General features: G+C 40.3%; 1 protein-coding gene across 6 annotated transcripts in view; it reads left to right on the forward strand.

Annotated features, from left to right (window-relative positions):
- The window catches only part of PDZRN4 (PDZ domain containing ring finger 4), a 434390-nt gene that overhangs the window by 339558 nt on the left and 76647 nt on the right, over nucleotides 1–18185 (forward strand). For all 6 annotated transcript variants that reach the window (XM_053255823.1, XM_053255824.1, XM_053255822.1 and 3 more), the window contains 2 exons: nucleotides 10829–11082; nucleotides 13683–13785. In XM_053255823.1, the coding sequence (XP_053111798.1) occupies nucleotides 10829–11082; nucleotides 13683–13785 (357 nt within the window). The remainder of the gene's footprint in view (nucleotides 1–10828; nucleotides 11083–13682; nucleotides 13786–18185) is intronic.

Raw genomic sequence — 18185 nt, forward strand, 5'->3', positions numbered from 1 at the left:
TGAGATCATGCAGAAGCCTTAAACTATTTGCAGTAGGAGGGTGGGGCTTAAAAGTCCCCGTTATTTATTGGTTTCATTATATGCAGTGTTAGGAACCCACCAGGGTTGCTGCACAATGTGAATAGCAGCCCTCATTGGTGTTACACAACAGGGATGTTGCACAATGATTACAAAACATCCCACACCTGTGAAGTGCTACTTGCTTTGGAAATGATGGAAGTAGTGCTGTGCATCTGCATGGACAATGTTTAGACGGTGCCTTTCACATTGCTGCCTAAACTGTTGATATTTAAAAGGCATTATCAAAGTAGATCTACAGCACCAATTTGGCCACCAGCTGTGAAATTCAATAATAAGAATAATAATATTTATTTGTTAGCCGCCCCATAACAAATTGTTCTCTGGATGGCTTACAACACACATTAAAACTAGATAAAAACACACGCAACAGACCAAAAAGTGGGTGGGTGGGAAGAATACAAAATACAATACAAAACAATATTTAAAAGACTTTTTAAAAAACAAAAATCAGTTAAAATCAGATCAAAATTTAAAATTTAAAAGGCCTGAGTGAATAAATTTCTTTATTTGGCATCTAATAGAACAAAGTGATTAAGCCAGGCAACCCTCACTGGGAAGGCTTTTCCATAAATGGGGTGCAACCACCAACCCCCCCACCCCCACCCCTCCCTAGTAACCTCCCTAGTAACCTAGTAATCTAGTAACTTCACTTTGTTTTGCAGGGGCACCTGGAGGAGGGCCTCTGAAGAAGATCTTAAGATCCAGGTTTGGACATAGGGAGCAAGGAGATTTCTCCGGTGACCCAGTCCCAAGCCATTTAGGTCTTTAAAGGTTAAAACTAGCACCTTGAATTGGGCCCTGAAACAGACTAGGACTGGACCTGGAAATGGACTGGGAGCCATTCAACCATGTGTTTATTAGAGAGCTAACATGTGTTGAAACAGCTCTTTAGTAAGGTCTTTATCTGGAACACTAGACAGAGAAGAGTCATTGTCTAGCACTGTACCATCCTGCCAGTTAATGTTCTCTTTGCAGAGAGCAGCTGTCTATGCTTGCAACATCATGAAGGCATTTTATATGCGGAACAGATACCTTTTTACACCTCTTTCAAATCCTGAAAAAATAAACCATCCCTTGCTTAATGGGTATTTCTGGCCTGTAGAGGCCGGAATATAAGATGAAATCAAGCACACACACAAAAAGTGGGGCTGGAATAACAAGAATACAAGGAGACAGAAAGAAGTTAACTCATAGAGCAATGAGAGGGGAAAAATAAATATGGATTTTAAAAAGGAAACAAATAAGGAAAAGATACTATGACTTAGATCTTTATTATAGTCAATCTCCAGCAACAGAACTGAAAAGAAAAAGATACAGTTAGAGATAAAGGTATTCGTACAATGAGAAAGAGGCATAGTAAGATGCAGGGATGTGCACAAATTGATTTATTTCAATTCAATTTGTGCCCAAATTAAATCATCCCTGAATCACCCCTGATTTGTTTTGTGTCAAATCTACACCCCCCCCCCCAAATCATCCCAGATTAAATTTGTATTTGATTGGATTTGATTCAGATTTGGATTGATTCAGACCACTTAAAAAGGTCCTAGGGGAACCTTATTTGGGTGGTGAATAGGTCCCTATGGGTGCCACCTACCACCCACATTTCAAGGCAGTGGGGCACTTGGTTGGTTTTTAATGATTTGTTTTACTAATTTTGTATAGTAAAACTTTCTGTAGTTTTCTGCCATAGGAAATGATGGGGATTTGAAGTAGCCCTATCCTAACCCTAACATCATTTTTTTAAGCTAAGCTCTAGCCCTTGTAGAAGTGGTGTTATGCAGCAAAAAGTGTGGTCACTATTTTTCAAATGTTTGGATTCTTTGGTATATAATAACTTTTCCTCAAAATGAATCCCTATCAGGATTCATTGCACACCCTCATTTCTTCTGTTCATTTTGTTTTTGACTGTCACTGGACAGAACCAACTGTCAGCTGCCATGTGCCAACAACACCCCACCACCTGCAAGGCGGTGGTGTACACAATATTGAAGTGATTAGATTCTTTGGTAATAAAATAACTTTTGCTCATAAATGAATCTCTATGAGGATTCATTATATGCCTTCATTTCTTCTGTTCATTTTGACTGTCATTGGACAGTGCCAACTGCCATGTATCAACTACACCACCACCCCAACACACAAATAAATTCAGTTTATTTGTTAGGAATTTTTGAAGTGTTTAGATTCTTTGGTGCCTTCATTACACACCTTCATTTCTTCACAGCTCTGCAGTTGGGGGTGGCAAATTAGTGGCATCCCATGTGGCAAATTAATGGTCTCCCATTTGTTCATGAACATGAACAAATAAGGAGAAAAGAGGAAAGGGTTCCCCACAAAGACTTGCATCACATTCACAACTGAATAAACCATAGTTTTTTCAGCCATCTGAAGCCACCCTAATAGTAAGTATAATAGATGGTGGTGATAATTTGGGTGTTGTAATAATATTGAAAGCTTGGGGTATGTAGATTCATTCAGAGTTCAGCACACAATGGAGTGATTGTGTGACTGCGGTATTATATATGTGATTAGTGCTATCTAATGTGTGATTAATGCTACAAAAGTATATTTTTATACTTAAAATATAATGTTCAAAGCACTTCGCACACATATCTCAATAATCCTTCTGCCAGTCCTGGAATGCAAACCACTATTGTCCCCTCCGCCCCCCCACCTATTACAGATGGCTTAGATAGAGAACTGAAGAGGGCTGCTTTCCTAAAAGCACCCAGTAAGCTAAAATTTGAATAAGGCATTTCTTGACTCACAGTTCATGATCTTAACCATTAGATTATAATATCATACCTTAGACACTGCAGAGATTTCCAATATTTTTGGAAATGTTGTTGTAGATGCATATATTGTTAATATTCCTGTGTTACATGTGTGGGTGAACAGATTTTGTTGGCATTTTCCTAATTCTGACATGGCCATGGGGAACAGTGTCAGCACTGGCAGATGTAACCTCTGCTCCAGGAATCTTGCTGAACATGATGAAGTATTGCTAGGCGTAGATATGCCTACAGCTAGTAAAGCACTGCCTCTTAGGATTAGACTGCCAGAATTGGCAGAGTTAGCCAGTCCTGGTGCCAAGTGATCTGGGCCAGCTGTTGGTGATGTTTGTGTCTTTCCTGTGTCGTTTCATCTTAACAGAGTGAATGATGAGGGACTCTAGCTGCATTCAGCTTCTTCTTTTTTTCTATCACTCTACTACCTGAAACTGATAATTCTCTTAAGAAAGGAGAAGAAAAAGAAAGGAAGAGAAGCTGCTACATACCTAAATGCAGTCCATAAATGAATAATTTTAATAATGTGCCAACAGCAGCAGTTTGATGTAACTCGACAACTAAAAAGGTCACCATGCCCATAAGTTACCCTAGCATTTGATCAGTGGACTCTTTTTTTGAAAGACTTTAAGTCTCATTATTCATTGCTTATAAAGTCACTTGAGATATAAAAAGACGTTTTATAGTAATGAAAGAACTCCCACAATTAGCCAGAAGGCAACCATCTATCTTTTTAAACTGCTCAGTTCAGAGGAGACTTGGAGTCTCAGGCATTGGAAAGAAGATGAATTGTTATGGCAGTGATAAGTGGCCCATTCATACGGCTATGCTAGTCATTGCTGTGTGGCTTGTAGGGCTTTTCTTTTAATAATAATAATAATAATAATAATAATAATAGGAGATGTTTCTGATGAATTGTTGGAGTCTGCCTGGTATAAATAATATCCATGCAGTGAAATGAGTTGTTTGTTGAAGATAAGTTGAAAATGCCTAATTTTATCTAAGCTAACTTTAAAAGCAAAAATTATTCCTTATCTTAGGAAAGAAATCAAAGTGTAATGTTTAGAGCAAAGGTCATGGAAGCTTTCAAGGAAATAGGCGCCCAAATACATTTATTTCCCTTACCTATTAAAATACTGCTTTGTACAACAGATTTCATAATGGTTTCACAATATATGGGAGAGTAGATTGCCAAGCAAAATAAAGCATTTTTAAGTTTGTGATAATTAACCGAGAAATTCTAATTATGCTAAATGATAACTTCATATATTTTATGTGTATTACAGCTAGCTGAATCCATATCACCATAAGGCAGAATTGCAGTGATTAAAAATCAGTTGGTCAATATAACATGCAATTTGCATATTAAATACACTCCAGGCTCATTAAGCCACCATCTGGGAAAGCCTAGATTTTGGATTATCATCTGGATGTGATATATGAAGACCTCCATGTATTCCAATTTTCCAGTAGCCATTTGGTTGACAGCATGACATTGTTCCCATACTGTCCCCACAGGAAATGTACACATATATGTATAGTCAAAGACTCAAGACATTTGCAATAGATGTCTCCAAGTACAGGCTTGGAGACAGCACATCCCAGAGTTCCTTCTGGGGCCTCTGGGGTACACACTCGGTTTGTGCAAGGCCCTTGTGTAATACCATTCCTGAATATCATATTATTTCACTTTCACAGGTGATGCATAGTCTGTGTTATATTCAAACACAGCAGTTGTTAACATGCATCAAGCAGTTGTGATGCATGGTCATATATATATATATATGCTCTGGGGTGTGATGGGAGAGGGGGATGGAGAAGGAGAAGGAGAATTGACAGCAGAAGGGTTTGGAATAATCGCCACCCATTGACAGTGCTAACTTTTAAATTCTGATTAAGTTTTATTCTGCTTAAACTGGGTTTTCTTCAAATTAAACTGGTTTTATTCCAAGAATAAGATAAATGCCTTTTGAAAACCTTCTCCTAGCTCTGGTGACTAGGACTAGTTGGAACTGGTTTTGTGCTGTAGCATAAATTCTCCTCATATGATGATATATTACTTTCCCAACCATATCCAAAAGTAGCAGTTGACATGCTGAGCAACATCAGCATTTCCAGTCCACTGGACCTGCTGCACACATGAGAGCCAGCCTTTGGTGTTGTGCAAGAGTGTAGTTGCTTAGCTACTCAACACAGTGCGCGGGCACTTGTGCAGTGTTACCAGTGCAGTGCTATTAGAAACAATGGAAGTTGTACTGCCCAAGGGCCCATATGCTGTTTGATAGAGTTGTGCAACTGTGCTCTTGAACAACACTGTCTGGGCTGGTTGTCAAATGTGCAGCAGCCCCAGTGGGTTGGAAATGCTGGTGTAGTGTGCTGCATGTTGGCCAGTAATTGCAGAACTACAACTCAAGTAAGCCAAGCCTTTGTCAGTCTTCAAAGAAAATATAGTGAGACTATGGCTGAGCATGCTATTCTGACTGCAACTGTTGGGATAGCACTAGACAGTCATTTTGTCTGCTGTTCTTTGTATAATCTCCTGTAACCTCCTCTTCCTTTGCCATGCTTCATTTCACAAATTTGCATGTGTACTTGGCAAAGATGTGGTGTTGTCAGTGACTGCCTCTGGGAATGCAGTCTGCCAGTGTCAGTTGGTTCTTTAAGCTAGCATGTGTATATATGTGCATCAAAGACAAAAAAATCTGTTTTCTTGTTTTCTGATACTGATGAATTTATGCACGTGGCTGGATTTAAAGAGATAATCAAAGGAGGATGGCTCCTTTCCAGGCAGCGGCCACCAGTCACTCTGGGGAAGTTTTTGACAAGTGGCCCAGATTTCACAGTTTATCCAAGAGGCGAAGAGTGTTCATTAAACAGAAGCTTTATTAAACAAGGCAGTGATATGGTTTCCATGTGAAGAGATATGTGTTTTACTTAACAACCACAAGTTGCTTATGGATTAATTAGCCCATCTGCTCCAAAAAAATATGTTCCAAACATCTCTTGTGAAATAAAAGACACCAACAGAAGAAGCCAGTATCCCTGTGCTAGCTATTCATTCATTCATCCATCCCATTCCATTCAATTTCTGCCATGGAAATAGAGTCAGCATGCCTAGAGTTCCCTGACAGTCTTCCTTCCAGGCAACTGACCAGACTCAGACTTGCTTAGCTTCAGCAGAACTGCTGCTTCGTATGCCTCCCTGTGCCTTCTGAATTCTATGCAAATTTTGAAAGCAACCTCTTGGCAGCAATTTTAAGCATGACATACAGAAAAAAATGGCAAATAGTCTGAAAAGGACTACATTTCTTTCTACTTCAGCAGGGTCCAATCAGAATAGTATATGCTTTTCCAAGGCCTTTTTTGTGCTTCCAATTGGGTAATAGCTCAATGCACCAAGACCATGCCCAAAAGCATTCATAGGAACTCCTATTCAATGCAGAACATGTTCTTTTCAGTGCAGGACAGCAGCTTTCCAAAAGCATTCGTAGAAGCTCTTGTTAAATGTGGAGAGGTCTGCTGCAGCATTTAGCATTTCCTGAAGTCAGGGGTTCGAAACCTTTATTAGTATCAAGTACCCCGTAGCACCTGAAAAATGTAAGAATCAACTCAATTTTCAAGTGGATTTTATATGTACAGTATTGTGTGCCAAAGAAGGTCTGTGTATATAGGGCTGTGATATGACACACTAGTCTGATCTATTGTGCATAGGGTTGCTATCTTTTACACCAGGGGTGCCCATCATGAGTATGTACCTAGGCTAGAGGTGACGCTGGCCAAAGATAAGGTAGAACTCAGCCCAAAGCATAGCACACCAAACTATTCCTGGGAAATAAACGTGTTGCACATTGTATGCAATTTAATTTTTTGGCCATCATTTTGAGAGGAGGAAGGAGCAAGATGGAGTGGGGTGGGGAAGAGGGTTACACACAGAGAGTGAGAAAGAAGCTGAGATAAATATATAGACTAATTCTAGGCAATAACCTGCTGTAAAGACTGAGCAGCAAAGGCAAACAGGCACTCTTTTCTCTATCCTGCTCTCTGGGCTTCTTTCCTAGGTCCCCATGGTCTTGTACCCCCACCTGAGTCTTGCATACTCCTAGGGGTACAAGTACCACATGGTGAGAAACTATGGCTAAGATAACTCATAGTGGGAACAACCAACAGTGGTGAGAGAAATTCTTCTCCCTCTCACATAACACTAGAACCAGGGGTCATCCCATGAAATTGATTGTCAGGAAATCTAGGACCAACAAAAAGTACTATTTCACACAACGCATAATCAGCTTGTGGAATTCTCTGCCACAAGATGTGGTGACAGCCAACGATCTAGATGGCTTTAAGAGAGGTTTGGATAACTTGATGGAGGGGAGGTCTATCATCGGCTACTAGTTGGAGGGCTAAAGGCCACCTCCAGCCTCAAAGGCAGGTTGCCTCTGAGTACCAGTTGCAGGGGAGTAACAGCAGGAGAGAGGGCATGCCCTAAACTCCTGCCTGTGGATTCCAGAGGTATCTGGTGTGCAAAACAGGATGCTGGACTTAATGGGCCTTGAGCCTGATCCAGCAGGGCTGTTCTTATGTTCTTATGAGATTTGCTACCAGGTAAATAAATGCTCAGTTGCCTTTAATTCTGGTAACTAGCTAATTGTAATGTAGGGTAACCCTACTATCTGTAGTGATAACACTGTAAAGATTATTCAGTTTTTGTTTTTTAGTTTTCATTCTTAAAATATATATTTAGTATCCAGTGAAAATAAATTGGCCATTATAGCTACCATTATAGATGTTGAGCTATATCTTTTCCACAGAAATAGCCATGATTTATTAAATGGCTGACCTTTAGGCTGAATAACTAACTGTGTTGATGAACTTCAAATGATGATTTAAGAGAAGAGGGCTTATGTTCTTCCTAAGTGCTTTATAAGGAAATCACATGAGGATAGAAGTATTCTAAAGGTCATGAATCCCCCCCCCCCACTTTCAGGTTAAAAAAAGTGTTGAAGGAGAACTTTGGCAAGTATTTAATTGTGAACTGAATTTTTTAAAACATGTAACTGCATATTAGCTGCATTATAATGATTGTAGATATAATTAGTACGTCCATTTACCATAACTAATGAGAATTCAAACACCTGGGATAATAAAGCTACTAATATCAGAAGTTAGACTGCTTTAAAGGACTATGAGCCTTCTCTATGGTGACATGACACCCCATTTATTCATATGTCCTTCCAGACATATTTGCTTGATGTCAAACCTGTGACTTTTAGGTTCCAAGCTAAAACTATTTGACTTACCTAAGCTGTTAATGGTTGAATTGTTCCTGTTCTGTTTTGGGAGGTATTAGTTGTTGCTGCTGTTTGTTGCTATTTTTCTTGGATATTTGTGACTTGCTGGTTCCTGTTTTAATTGGTTTACATTGATTTGTCTTTTTGTAATATTGTTATTGATGTTTTAATATAGGGCAATCCAACTGATAGTATATTAAATACTATAGTCAAAATGTGAAATAATATTTACAGGTATGGACCTGCAACAAAATGTTGCAGTATGTCCCTGGTGTCCAAGTGTTATCTAAGCCTGTGGCTGAGCATGGTGAAAAAACAACAGTACAACACAGACAAAAGTCCATGCTCTAACTTGGGTCTTAATTCCTTCTCGGGGTAGAGAACTGGTCTTGAGGTACTCAGCATGAATTCTTTCCTTTGCAAGCAGGGTTTGCCTTGGTTTGCATTTGGATGAGTGACTACATGTGAGCACAGTCTTAACCTCAGCATGGATGAAGGTTAAATGCAACCTCTCCACGCACCATATTTCATATGTGAAAACAGTATGCAGCTGTTATTTTAGTTAGGGGGGAAACGTAAGCTAAACTGATGTGTGATGTACAGCACTCAGGAAATCCACTAGTCTACTTGTCTCTGATGAATGAAAAAAATCCTGACAAGTAATGTACCAACATAGTTTGATCAGAGTAACATTTTTGTCTGACTGATGAACAAAGCCAAAATTTATTGACCCCCTGGTCATGAGTGGTTTTGACCCTCAGCATAAGTGATCACATTCACTTATCTCGTCCAGCCTTCAAATAGACCATATTATTGTCTTGTTTTGCTTCTTCTCCTTCTTCTTTTTTGGTGAGCAACTGAGGCTAAGGTGTTGAATTCACAATGGTCAGGAAGGGATTCCATGCTGCAACTGGTGTTTTGAACTTAGATCTCCCATAACGAATCCATAAAATAAATTATAATTAGGCAAATCAATTCTGTTTTAGAAGCTAAGCAGGACTGGGCATGAGTGCTTGATATATTTTACAGCAGATGCCAAAATATTTAATCTGACACTGGCTGAAGCTCATTGGATCTGGCATTATTAACTGATCCCCTCTCTTTCCACAGAGCAAGAGCTAAGTTAAGTCTGCCCCATGATAGGATTACTTGTGAGCAAGTAGCTAGTCAAGCACCTGGAATGCAGGAGGCAAAAAGCCCCAGAGCAAAAAGCCCAAACCACACACTTAGAACTGGGTCATTCTTTATAAAAGGCTATAGCTTTAATAAGCTATAGCAACATGAACGGAGGCTGAAGGAAGTCAAGTAGATATGGAAAATAACATGAAAAGCAATTTCTAAGTCCTAACACTTTGTCTAATAATCTAGTTGTATTATTTTCAACTGTTGCATCATGGTCAAAGTGGTACTGCTAACAGCTGGAAAAGTAACGGAACAAAGAACATAGGGCAACATACAACTTTTAAAGCATCCTTCCAGGAAGGAGCACCTGAGGCGAGGGCACCTCACCCTCCAATCGGCAGGATTCCACATGGACAGGATGAAAGCCCATAGCCCAATGAATATGTGAGATCCCCTGGTGTCCTGGAAGAACCTTTAGGACTGACACACACACTGAATTTAAGGCCCACAATTCATGCTCCACAAAAGATAGGAAGTTGACAGCTTCAGGAAGAAGTCTGTTTCCCCTGTGCTAGACAGGTAATTAGGGAGGTATGGGATCTGCGGCAGATTACTCCGGTGCAGATGTGACATGCGTGCTTCCACATTATGGTGGAAACTCCCATCATGCTCCCTCGTTCTTCATCTGCGGCAGTATTAAAGGTTTGTGCTGTCCAGGTTCTAGGAGCAGGACTGACTTCTGATACAGAGGAAAGAAATAGGTGGGCTCTTGCACAGGTATTGGAAGTAGGGGTGTAGCTATAATTGAGCAGAGGTTCAAATAACCCAGCCCACCCACCCCCCGCAGCTCCTGAGGGCTCCCCAGCTCCAGCCCACCCTATTTTCTTCATTATCTCTATCACTCCAAGGAGCCGCCAGGGAGAGGAGCGAACACAGACCTCCTCTCCCCTAGCTATGCCCTTGTTGGCAGCGTAATGCCTGGTTCTGCAATTGGCTACTGAATGACTGTGGATCTGCTCTTGAGTTTATTTCATTTTCCCATTTATATTAAAAAAAACTGCTGGTACAATGAATCAATTTTTTGTGTGTGAGAGCTTATATCAACGTTAAGTAATAATAACATGTTTAATAATATAAAACTAGATAATTGTGCTTTTAGATATTCCAAGTATTTAAATCTATGCTCTATTTCTGTCTGTAATCATTAATAATAATTCATGTGTGTTATTTCAATGTTGAAATTAGAAAAAGCTTCCTTCACTTTTTTGTAATTTTTTTCATTGTGTGTGGATTTTTTTAAATTGCTAGAGGAAAGCTGTAGTTTTTCATTTGTTTTGGTTTGGTTTGCTTTATTCTAATTCCAACAGGATAATCTTTTGACAGCCATATTACAAATACTGTAAAGCAGGGTTTCCCCCCATCAAATCCTTCTTTCCCTTTGGCACAATAGAAGAGCTTATACAATAAATATTATGATATGATCACTGTGTTCTACACTTCCCATATTGTCTCTTAACACTAATCTAGGTAATACTTGTTTTTTCTTAGGTCAATGGAAAGGATCTCTCCAAAGCCACTCATGAAGAAGCAGTGGAGGCTTTTCGCAATGCAAAGGAACCCATTGTAGTCCAGGTGCTACGGAGAGCACCCCTTATTAAAACACATGGGAGCTCACAGGATGTTCGACTCACAGATGCCTGCACCCAGACAGATATAACTTTTGAGCACATTATGGCTCTGGCCAAGCTAAGACCAACTACACCTCCAGTACCTGATATCTGTCCATTTCTGCTTTCAGACAGGTATGACATATATTTTTCTACTGAGCTAGCAAACTGCTGATTTTAAAGAATTTTTTAAAATTGTCACTAGTGGTTTTTATAATGAAGTATTTATTTTTAAAGCAATTTATTTCCAAAGAGCTGCAGGTTAATAAACAGGCTCAATCTTTAAACAAAAGGCTCTGTCTTTAAACAAAAGTCCCAAAAGTGTCTTGATAATCCTTAATCCCATTTAAAAGGGATTTTAAATTCAGGAACAACAGGTCTGACAGCTATAATGATGAGCTAAGACAACTAAATGAAACCTCCATATTCAGAGAGGCAGTGTGCCACTTGATTGGGACCCCATAATCCATGTGTCTAGCAGTGGTTCAACATCCTAGTAATTTAGCTTTGGTGGAAAGGGTAGTGGCTGGCTGGGTCTCTGTTGCATTGACTATCAGTGGGCACCCATGAGAAGCAAGCCTAAAGAATACGGAGCTGCAAAATGTTTCAACTCAAAATGCACCATTTTGAATGTCTCAAGCTAAAAACAAAACACCCTTTAAATAAAGGGCCTGTTTTGAGCTCAGGACAAAACAACCTCATTTTGATTTGAAAGGTTTCGAGTGCCGTTTTGGAGGCCTGTTTTTCCCCTTGCTGGTTTTCTGGCACTGGCTTCTGATTGGCTTGCGATCTCCTTGCTCCTTGGTTGGCTTGTTATCATACAAATCATCAAGTGCTATTATGGGCAACTCTGCCCCCATTGGCTAGAGAGAGGAGAGAGGAGGGAGCCAAAAGGAGAGTGTGTCAAAATGAAGGGGTCTTATCTTATGATAGGCTGTTAAAAATGTAGAATCCAATGGAGTTTTGTGAAGAAAAGTTAAAAATTTGTTTAAAATTGACTGCTTGTCCATTCCTTTTGTGGGTTCGGTGGTAGGTAGCACCCATCATGCCCTCCACCCAACCCACTTTGGTCTCTCTAGGAGTAATCCATGGGAAACAATGGGGTGTTTCAAGTTTCCCCATTGTTTCCTATGGCCAAAACACTCAAAATAGTTTGAGGTTTGTTCCATCAAAACAACCAGGTCGACCACTGGTTCGACAAAATGTTTTGGCCATCTGTGTTTTGTTCTGAGCTCAAGACAAAATGCAAAATCCATTTTGTGCACATCCCTACTAGAAAACGAAGTTTGAAAGGTATATTCACAGAACTCCAAGTGACCAGCCAGTCACTGGCCAAGTGACCAGCACGTTGGGTTAAGTTGACTAACCCAACTGACTGAGGTGCAACAGACCTTTTATAGCAGAGGTGAGCAAACTTGGTCTTCCAGATATTTTTGGAGACGATGACTGGGGATGATGGAGTTGTAGTTCAACAACATCTGCAGGAACAAGTTTGCCCACTCTTGTTTTATAGGATTTAGGACTAGGAGATAAATATTTAGGAGATAAATCCAATAGTGGGGAATACCTGCAGGTTGAATCTCCTGTTCAGGTGAGAGGGGCTGGAAGATGTGGGGACCTTGGTGCCCATTCAATTGGACCTAAAACAACAGAGTGCTATCATTTCTAGTGTGCATACTCAAAAGAAGTTCCTCTGACTGACTGTGTTTTGAAGCACTCTGAATAAAAGGAGGCACACATGGTTTTGAAGGCACTTAGGATATTAACATGTTCTGTTGTCTTATGGAACTCCAGCTTCCAGGAAACTTTCACAGCAGTGAGAAGCCTCCCTTTCTCAGAGGATTTTCGACTGGTTAGGCTTCTACTCCATCTGGCCATATAACACTTTGTAAAGCTAACATTTTCAGGTGTCAGATGACAAGGCTCACTGTTGGCCCTCCTTTTGGCAAGCCTTTGGTTACAGGAACCAGAAGGAGCAAGAAGCAGGCTTTTGGCTAACAGTATTTGTGGTCTTGTAAAACTATGTAGCTAAATATATTTAAAATAACAAAAAACTAGACATGGCTTCTACATGTAACTTCAAAAAAATGTGCGGAGCCAAAGATTTCATTTAGTTTCTCACTGAATTGCTCCACACTAAAGAATTCTAGATAATTGGTTCTGCTATCAGAAATTCAGAATGTTTAGGTTAGGACTGTAAAGTCTTCAGGAAACATATAAGCCATGTTGTGAATTGACCTTCGCTACTAACGTGTCATAGTGATGTCAGCACATCATATTAGTGCTGATGTCCAGTTCAGTCTACTCAGCAAAGTCTTGAAGCACTCCATACGTGTATTAGAACTCTTGATTTTAGGAAGTTCTTCAATCCATGTCCACATAATGTCATTATTTCCATATAATGTCATCTCTGCTAAATTTGTTCTGGAATAAAATTCAATGACTTTGGTATATTTAAAAAAAAGTTATGTCACTTTTGAAAATACCCACCCCCCAAAAAATCTAGTTATGTGAATTTGCCCTGGGATAGATCATTTTACATCTTCCACCTGGCGAAAGCATGGTGAGTTGTTGTTGTTTTGAATATTTTGATATTTCTGGGTGTATTTTCTGAGGTTGGTATTAATAATATGCTACATATGAAAAGCTTCTGCATAGCTTTTTAAAGTTTTGGAAATCTAATATCAAATGCCTAACCTATCGTGTGTGTTCTGCTGTTGTTTTCCCCCACATAGCTGCCATTCTTTTCATCCAGTTGAACATGAATTTTATGAAGGTCATGAGTATCTCTCCAGCTTGCCTGCTGATGGAGATAGAACTGAGGATTTTGAGTATGAGGTAAGAACCATGGCACATGGCTCCATCACACACTTACAGTACAATATTTTCAGAGCTGCTGTCAATTGCCTTTGAGAAGCATACTACCTAATCTTTTATTTAAAAGGAAAATAGGAAATTCTGGGTTCAGTCACCCAGGTACAATGCCTCAGATTTTACTGGGGTTGGACATGTGTAAAAGAAAGTGAGATCAAGCCATGTATGCAGGCTGTCCCTAGGGAGACTGCAGGGCCTAGGACAAATCAGAGTGTGCAAGGCCCCCTTAACATTTATATATAATTAAATGTATCCCTGCCAGCTCACCAGTTGTGCTACAGAGGCAGGAGCAGCATTGGTGGTTATCTGGTGGTTACCAGCTCCACTCTGCCAGGCCCATTCCCCTTCATCTTGTTCCCTGGGCCAGAGGCCACTGACAGTTCCTCTCTCGTGAGGCTCCCCATCTTCACAGGCACTCTTCTGCTGCTTCTCTTGCTGTTGTAATAGCAGCAGCATGCATTTACTGGCTGCTTTGCCCACTTGGGATTGGTCTATGATATTGCTGCTGGCTGCCCAGCAGTAGTGACTCGCTCACCCATCCTTCTGTTGCTTTATCCAGCTCAGCACTTGTACTGCTTCCTTTCCTACTTGCAAGTATCCAACAGAAGAGAAGACTGTGAGAAGTTTGAATGGAAGAAGCAAAGCCAGTCAAGTGTGGTGTTGGGGAAAGGGATGGCTGAGAGAATCAGTGCTGTTGGAATAGCTAGCAGAGATCAATGACAGATGGAGCCCCAGCAAGTGAAGAAGCTAGCAGGCTGTTCCTGCTACTGCTACAGGAAGGGTAACAGTGGGAGTGCATATACTTAGTAGTGTTAGTATCTTCTGGCTCAAGGGGCAGGGCCATCATGGGAGTGGGGTTTGACACATTGCAGTTCTCACCTTAAGCAGCCAACTACACAGAGCCGCTGTTACACCAGAGACTCTGTTGGAGATTTTTATAGATGGGGCGTAACTATGATAGAGTAAGGGGAGACAGTTTTCTGGGGGCCCACTGCCTTGGGGGGCTCCCCAGAGGCAAGTCACATGACTGATTCTCCCAGCCGCGCACCCGCCCAGGCTTCCTTCAGTTGTATTCATCCTCCAAAATTGATGTGAGTGTTAAGACCTGGAGCAACCAGAACAGCATGTCTTTCTCTAGTACCATTAAATGACTTGCATCGTCCACAATTTACAAAACCTTAAAAAGAATAATTTAGGATGGTGTTCTATAGTGGCACATAGGTGTGTGTGTGTGTGTGTGTGTATACATTTCACTATGCTTTTTGTTACTACTATTCAGCCTCATTTAAGATTGCTTTACTCCATGAGCTGAGCTTCAGTGACGGTGGGGGCATTTTAAAATCTTGTCTCTGGGCCCACTCCAACCTTGCTATGCCCCTGTTTTTAGAATATCGTTCAGCTGTACCTCTGGGTTTCCGGAGTTCAGCTTCTTGAAACACTCATGGCTCTGGCCTGATCAGGAGAGCAAGTGCAACCCAGATAGGCAGCGGGGCCAGGCTATTTCCGTTATTGTGTATGGTGCCCTGTGTATCTTATCTATTGTCTATTTATTATATCCCTTAAAGTGTCTGCATGAGCTATTGAAAAGCTGAAATGTATCATTTCTCCAAATAATAGAAACTTTTAGAAATGTTTTCTCTTTGTTAGATTTTCATGTCAGAATCTAGAGCTTCTCTTTATTTTAGAGTAATTTATTTCAGAGTAATTTTGCCAACACGGTAGCAAAAGAGCAAGTGTACTCTTTTATTAGTATAATATGTTCATGCTTTGTATGGATTTGAACTGCAAATAGGATTTTTAAAATTTTTCATTAAATGTCTTTCATTCAGTAGCATTTAGGATTTGGGGAAAAATATTATTGTTATAATATTTGGTCTTCTTTTAAAGTAGGTAATGAAACCTTGCTTGATATTTGAGAACTTAGCAGACTGGCAAAGCTTTGATAAATAGGCAAATAGGTCTCTTTAACAGTAGTCACACCCTGCTCTCACAAAAGGTTCTTTAGAGTGCAGAGAATTTCGCAGTTCTTCCCATAGGAGAAAGAAAAATGAAATAACATCGGCTCACTGAAGCTTGCCCAGGATAAAGTTTTATTTGTACTGTTTGAATAAATTGTTAAGGGGGTGGTAAGGAAATGGATTTTTTCTGGCATCGCCTTCCAAGAACCAAGAAAAGCTACTAAACCTGAATTTAATATAATTTTATCTTATTTATTGAATAAGTGGCTGTAAGCACATGTAAGTATATGCAATCCCATGTGAGAGAAATATTTTAGATAATGTTTTTTCAAAAAGCCCAAACCATAAAATTAAAAAAGCTCAATGATTTCCCTCCCCATTTAATCAGAATATCAATAATATATTAAAATGCTGTCAGATTTACATAGAGAGAGATTCATGCAGTGGAATCATGTCCTCTTTATGACCATTATTAATCCCTAATAATAGCTAGCACAAGTATTATGACAGTGGCAAATGATCAGGTAGGTTCTCAGTAGCCTGTAATCTCTACTAATCACACCATCCTAGTCATTAATTTGCTGTCAGTTATGATTCAGTAGCCCAAGGCGAACACTGAGAGACTAAAATAAGGAATACATGAAATTTAAATAGGAAAGGAACTTTCAGGTTTGCAGTGAGGAAAAAGATTTGTCTGAAAGAAGGGAGAACACAACCACCATATGGAAGATGAGATAGGAAGGACAAGCGACATCAAAAAGAACAGCTCCCATCTCAGACTTCTGTTCACATTCTGCTAAAAAGTGGAAAGTGGTAACAATCTCAGCAAACAGCTGGCTCTGAGCATTCCAAATCCACACACCACACTGTACAAATATATTAACACCATGGGGTTTACACACCCTCAGATTGTTCAGGTCTATTGAAGTCACCAACTAAAATTCTCATCAGTGGTTCAGACTGAATTCTGCACACAAGATAGAAATCCAAGGAGGAAAAACAGGAGCCCTACACCAACCTTGCCCTTTGTATCTTGCATTGTGATATCAAGACTTACCCAGCAATTGCAGCAGGGGTGTGGCCTGGGACAAGAAGTAAAGATGGGCTCCCACTCCCGCAGCCACATGTCTTTGTAGCCGAAGAACTGTACATGCTGAACAAGGAATGGTGAAAAACAAAACATTCCTAGCAAATTCATTCTCTCACTCTATGCAAATAATATCACACACTCCTGATGCATGAAAACACCTTCTCTCACACACACTTGCCTGAGGACATTTCCATGACTCAGAAACATTAAATATCTGTACCACCTACCATCACCTCATATATTCATACAATATCAGCAACACTTCACACAGAGACACACACATACACACACTCAAGTCAAAGACAGGACACCAAGTCCTAGATTTTGCCCCAGGATGAAGGGCTAAACTGAAGCCATTTGATAATGAATGATTTGAGGGGTGGGAGCAGAGAAAAAGGCATTAATGTTTTGCCCTGTTCATTATGACGGTTCAAGAAGGATTCAAGAAGGATGCCTAAGCTCCTTTAACTGAAGATCTTTTCAGCTCTGTCAGAGGGAGAACAAGGAGTGCCAGGCAACATTTCTCTCACCTCCTGTCTTCATGACCAGCTGGCTGCTGTTGAGCCCATCAGTCAGGCTGGGTGAGACATGGGCAGAACCTGAGTTCAAACCAGCCAGTAGAAGGAGTAGAGAAGGGATTATGCCTGACACTCTTCCCTCCTCCCTTCCTGGAGAGGACTCATATCCCTTGAAGTCAAGATAAGTCCTCTGATCAGGAGCCACCAGCATGCTGGTGAGTCAGGTGTGGGGGAGAGAGAGTGAAGAGCAAGCTGTTGCCTAGCCAGAGGGCACCCTCCCTCAGGAGTCCCACATTGTTCAATTATAGCTATGTTCCTGAATCACAACTGTTTCTGCTGTGATGCAAAAAAAATCAGAGAATTAATTGGTGCATGACTTGAAAGGCATGGATGTGCTGATGACTATAGTCCTATTCACGCATTATATTCAACACTCATATGAGTGTCCAGTGTACACAGGTACAGTTCTTACACGTTATGTTGAGCACAGATGCAACAGTACATTCCTATCTGTACCCACATTTATTACTACTACTACTACAAATATTTATATACCGCTCTTCAATCAAAGTTCTCAAAGCAGTTTACATAGAAAAATAGTTAATACATAAATATGATGGTTGCCTGTCCCCAGAGGGCTCACAATCGAAAAAGAAACATAAGATAGACACTAACAACAGCCACTGGAGGGATGCTGTGTTAGTGTTGGATAGGACCAGTTGTTCTCCCCCTGTTAAATACACAAGAATGAGCAGGGAGCTTGTGCCCAGGTTCAGATTTAAGTGGTCTGTACCAGGT

The sequence above is a fragment of the Hemicordylus capensis genome, chromosome 5 (genome assembly GCF_027244095.1).
Source record: "Hemicordylus capensis ecotype Gifberg chromosome 5, rHemCap1.1.pri, whole genome shotgun sequence".
In the NCBI taxonomy this organism is placed as follows: Eukaryota; Metazoa; Chordata; class Lepidosauria; order Squamata; family Cordylidae; genus Hemicordylus; species Hemicordylus capensis.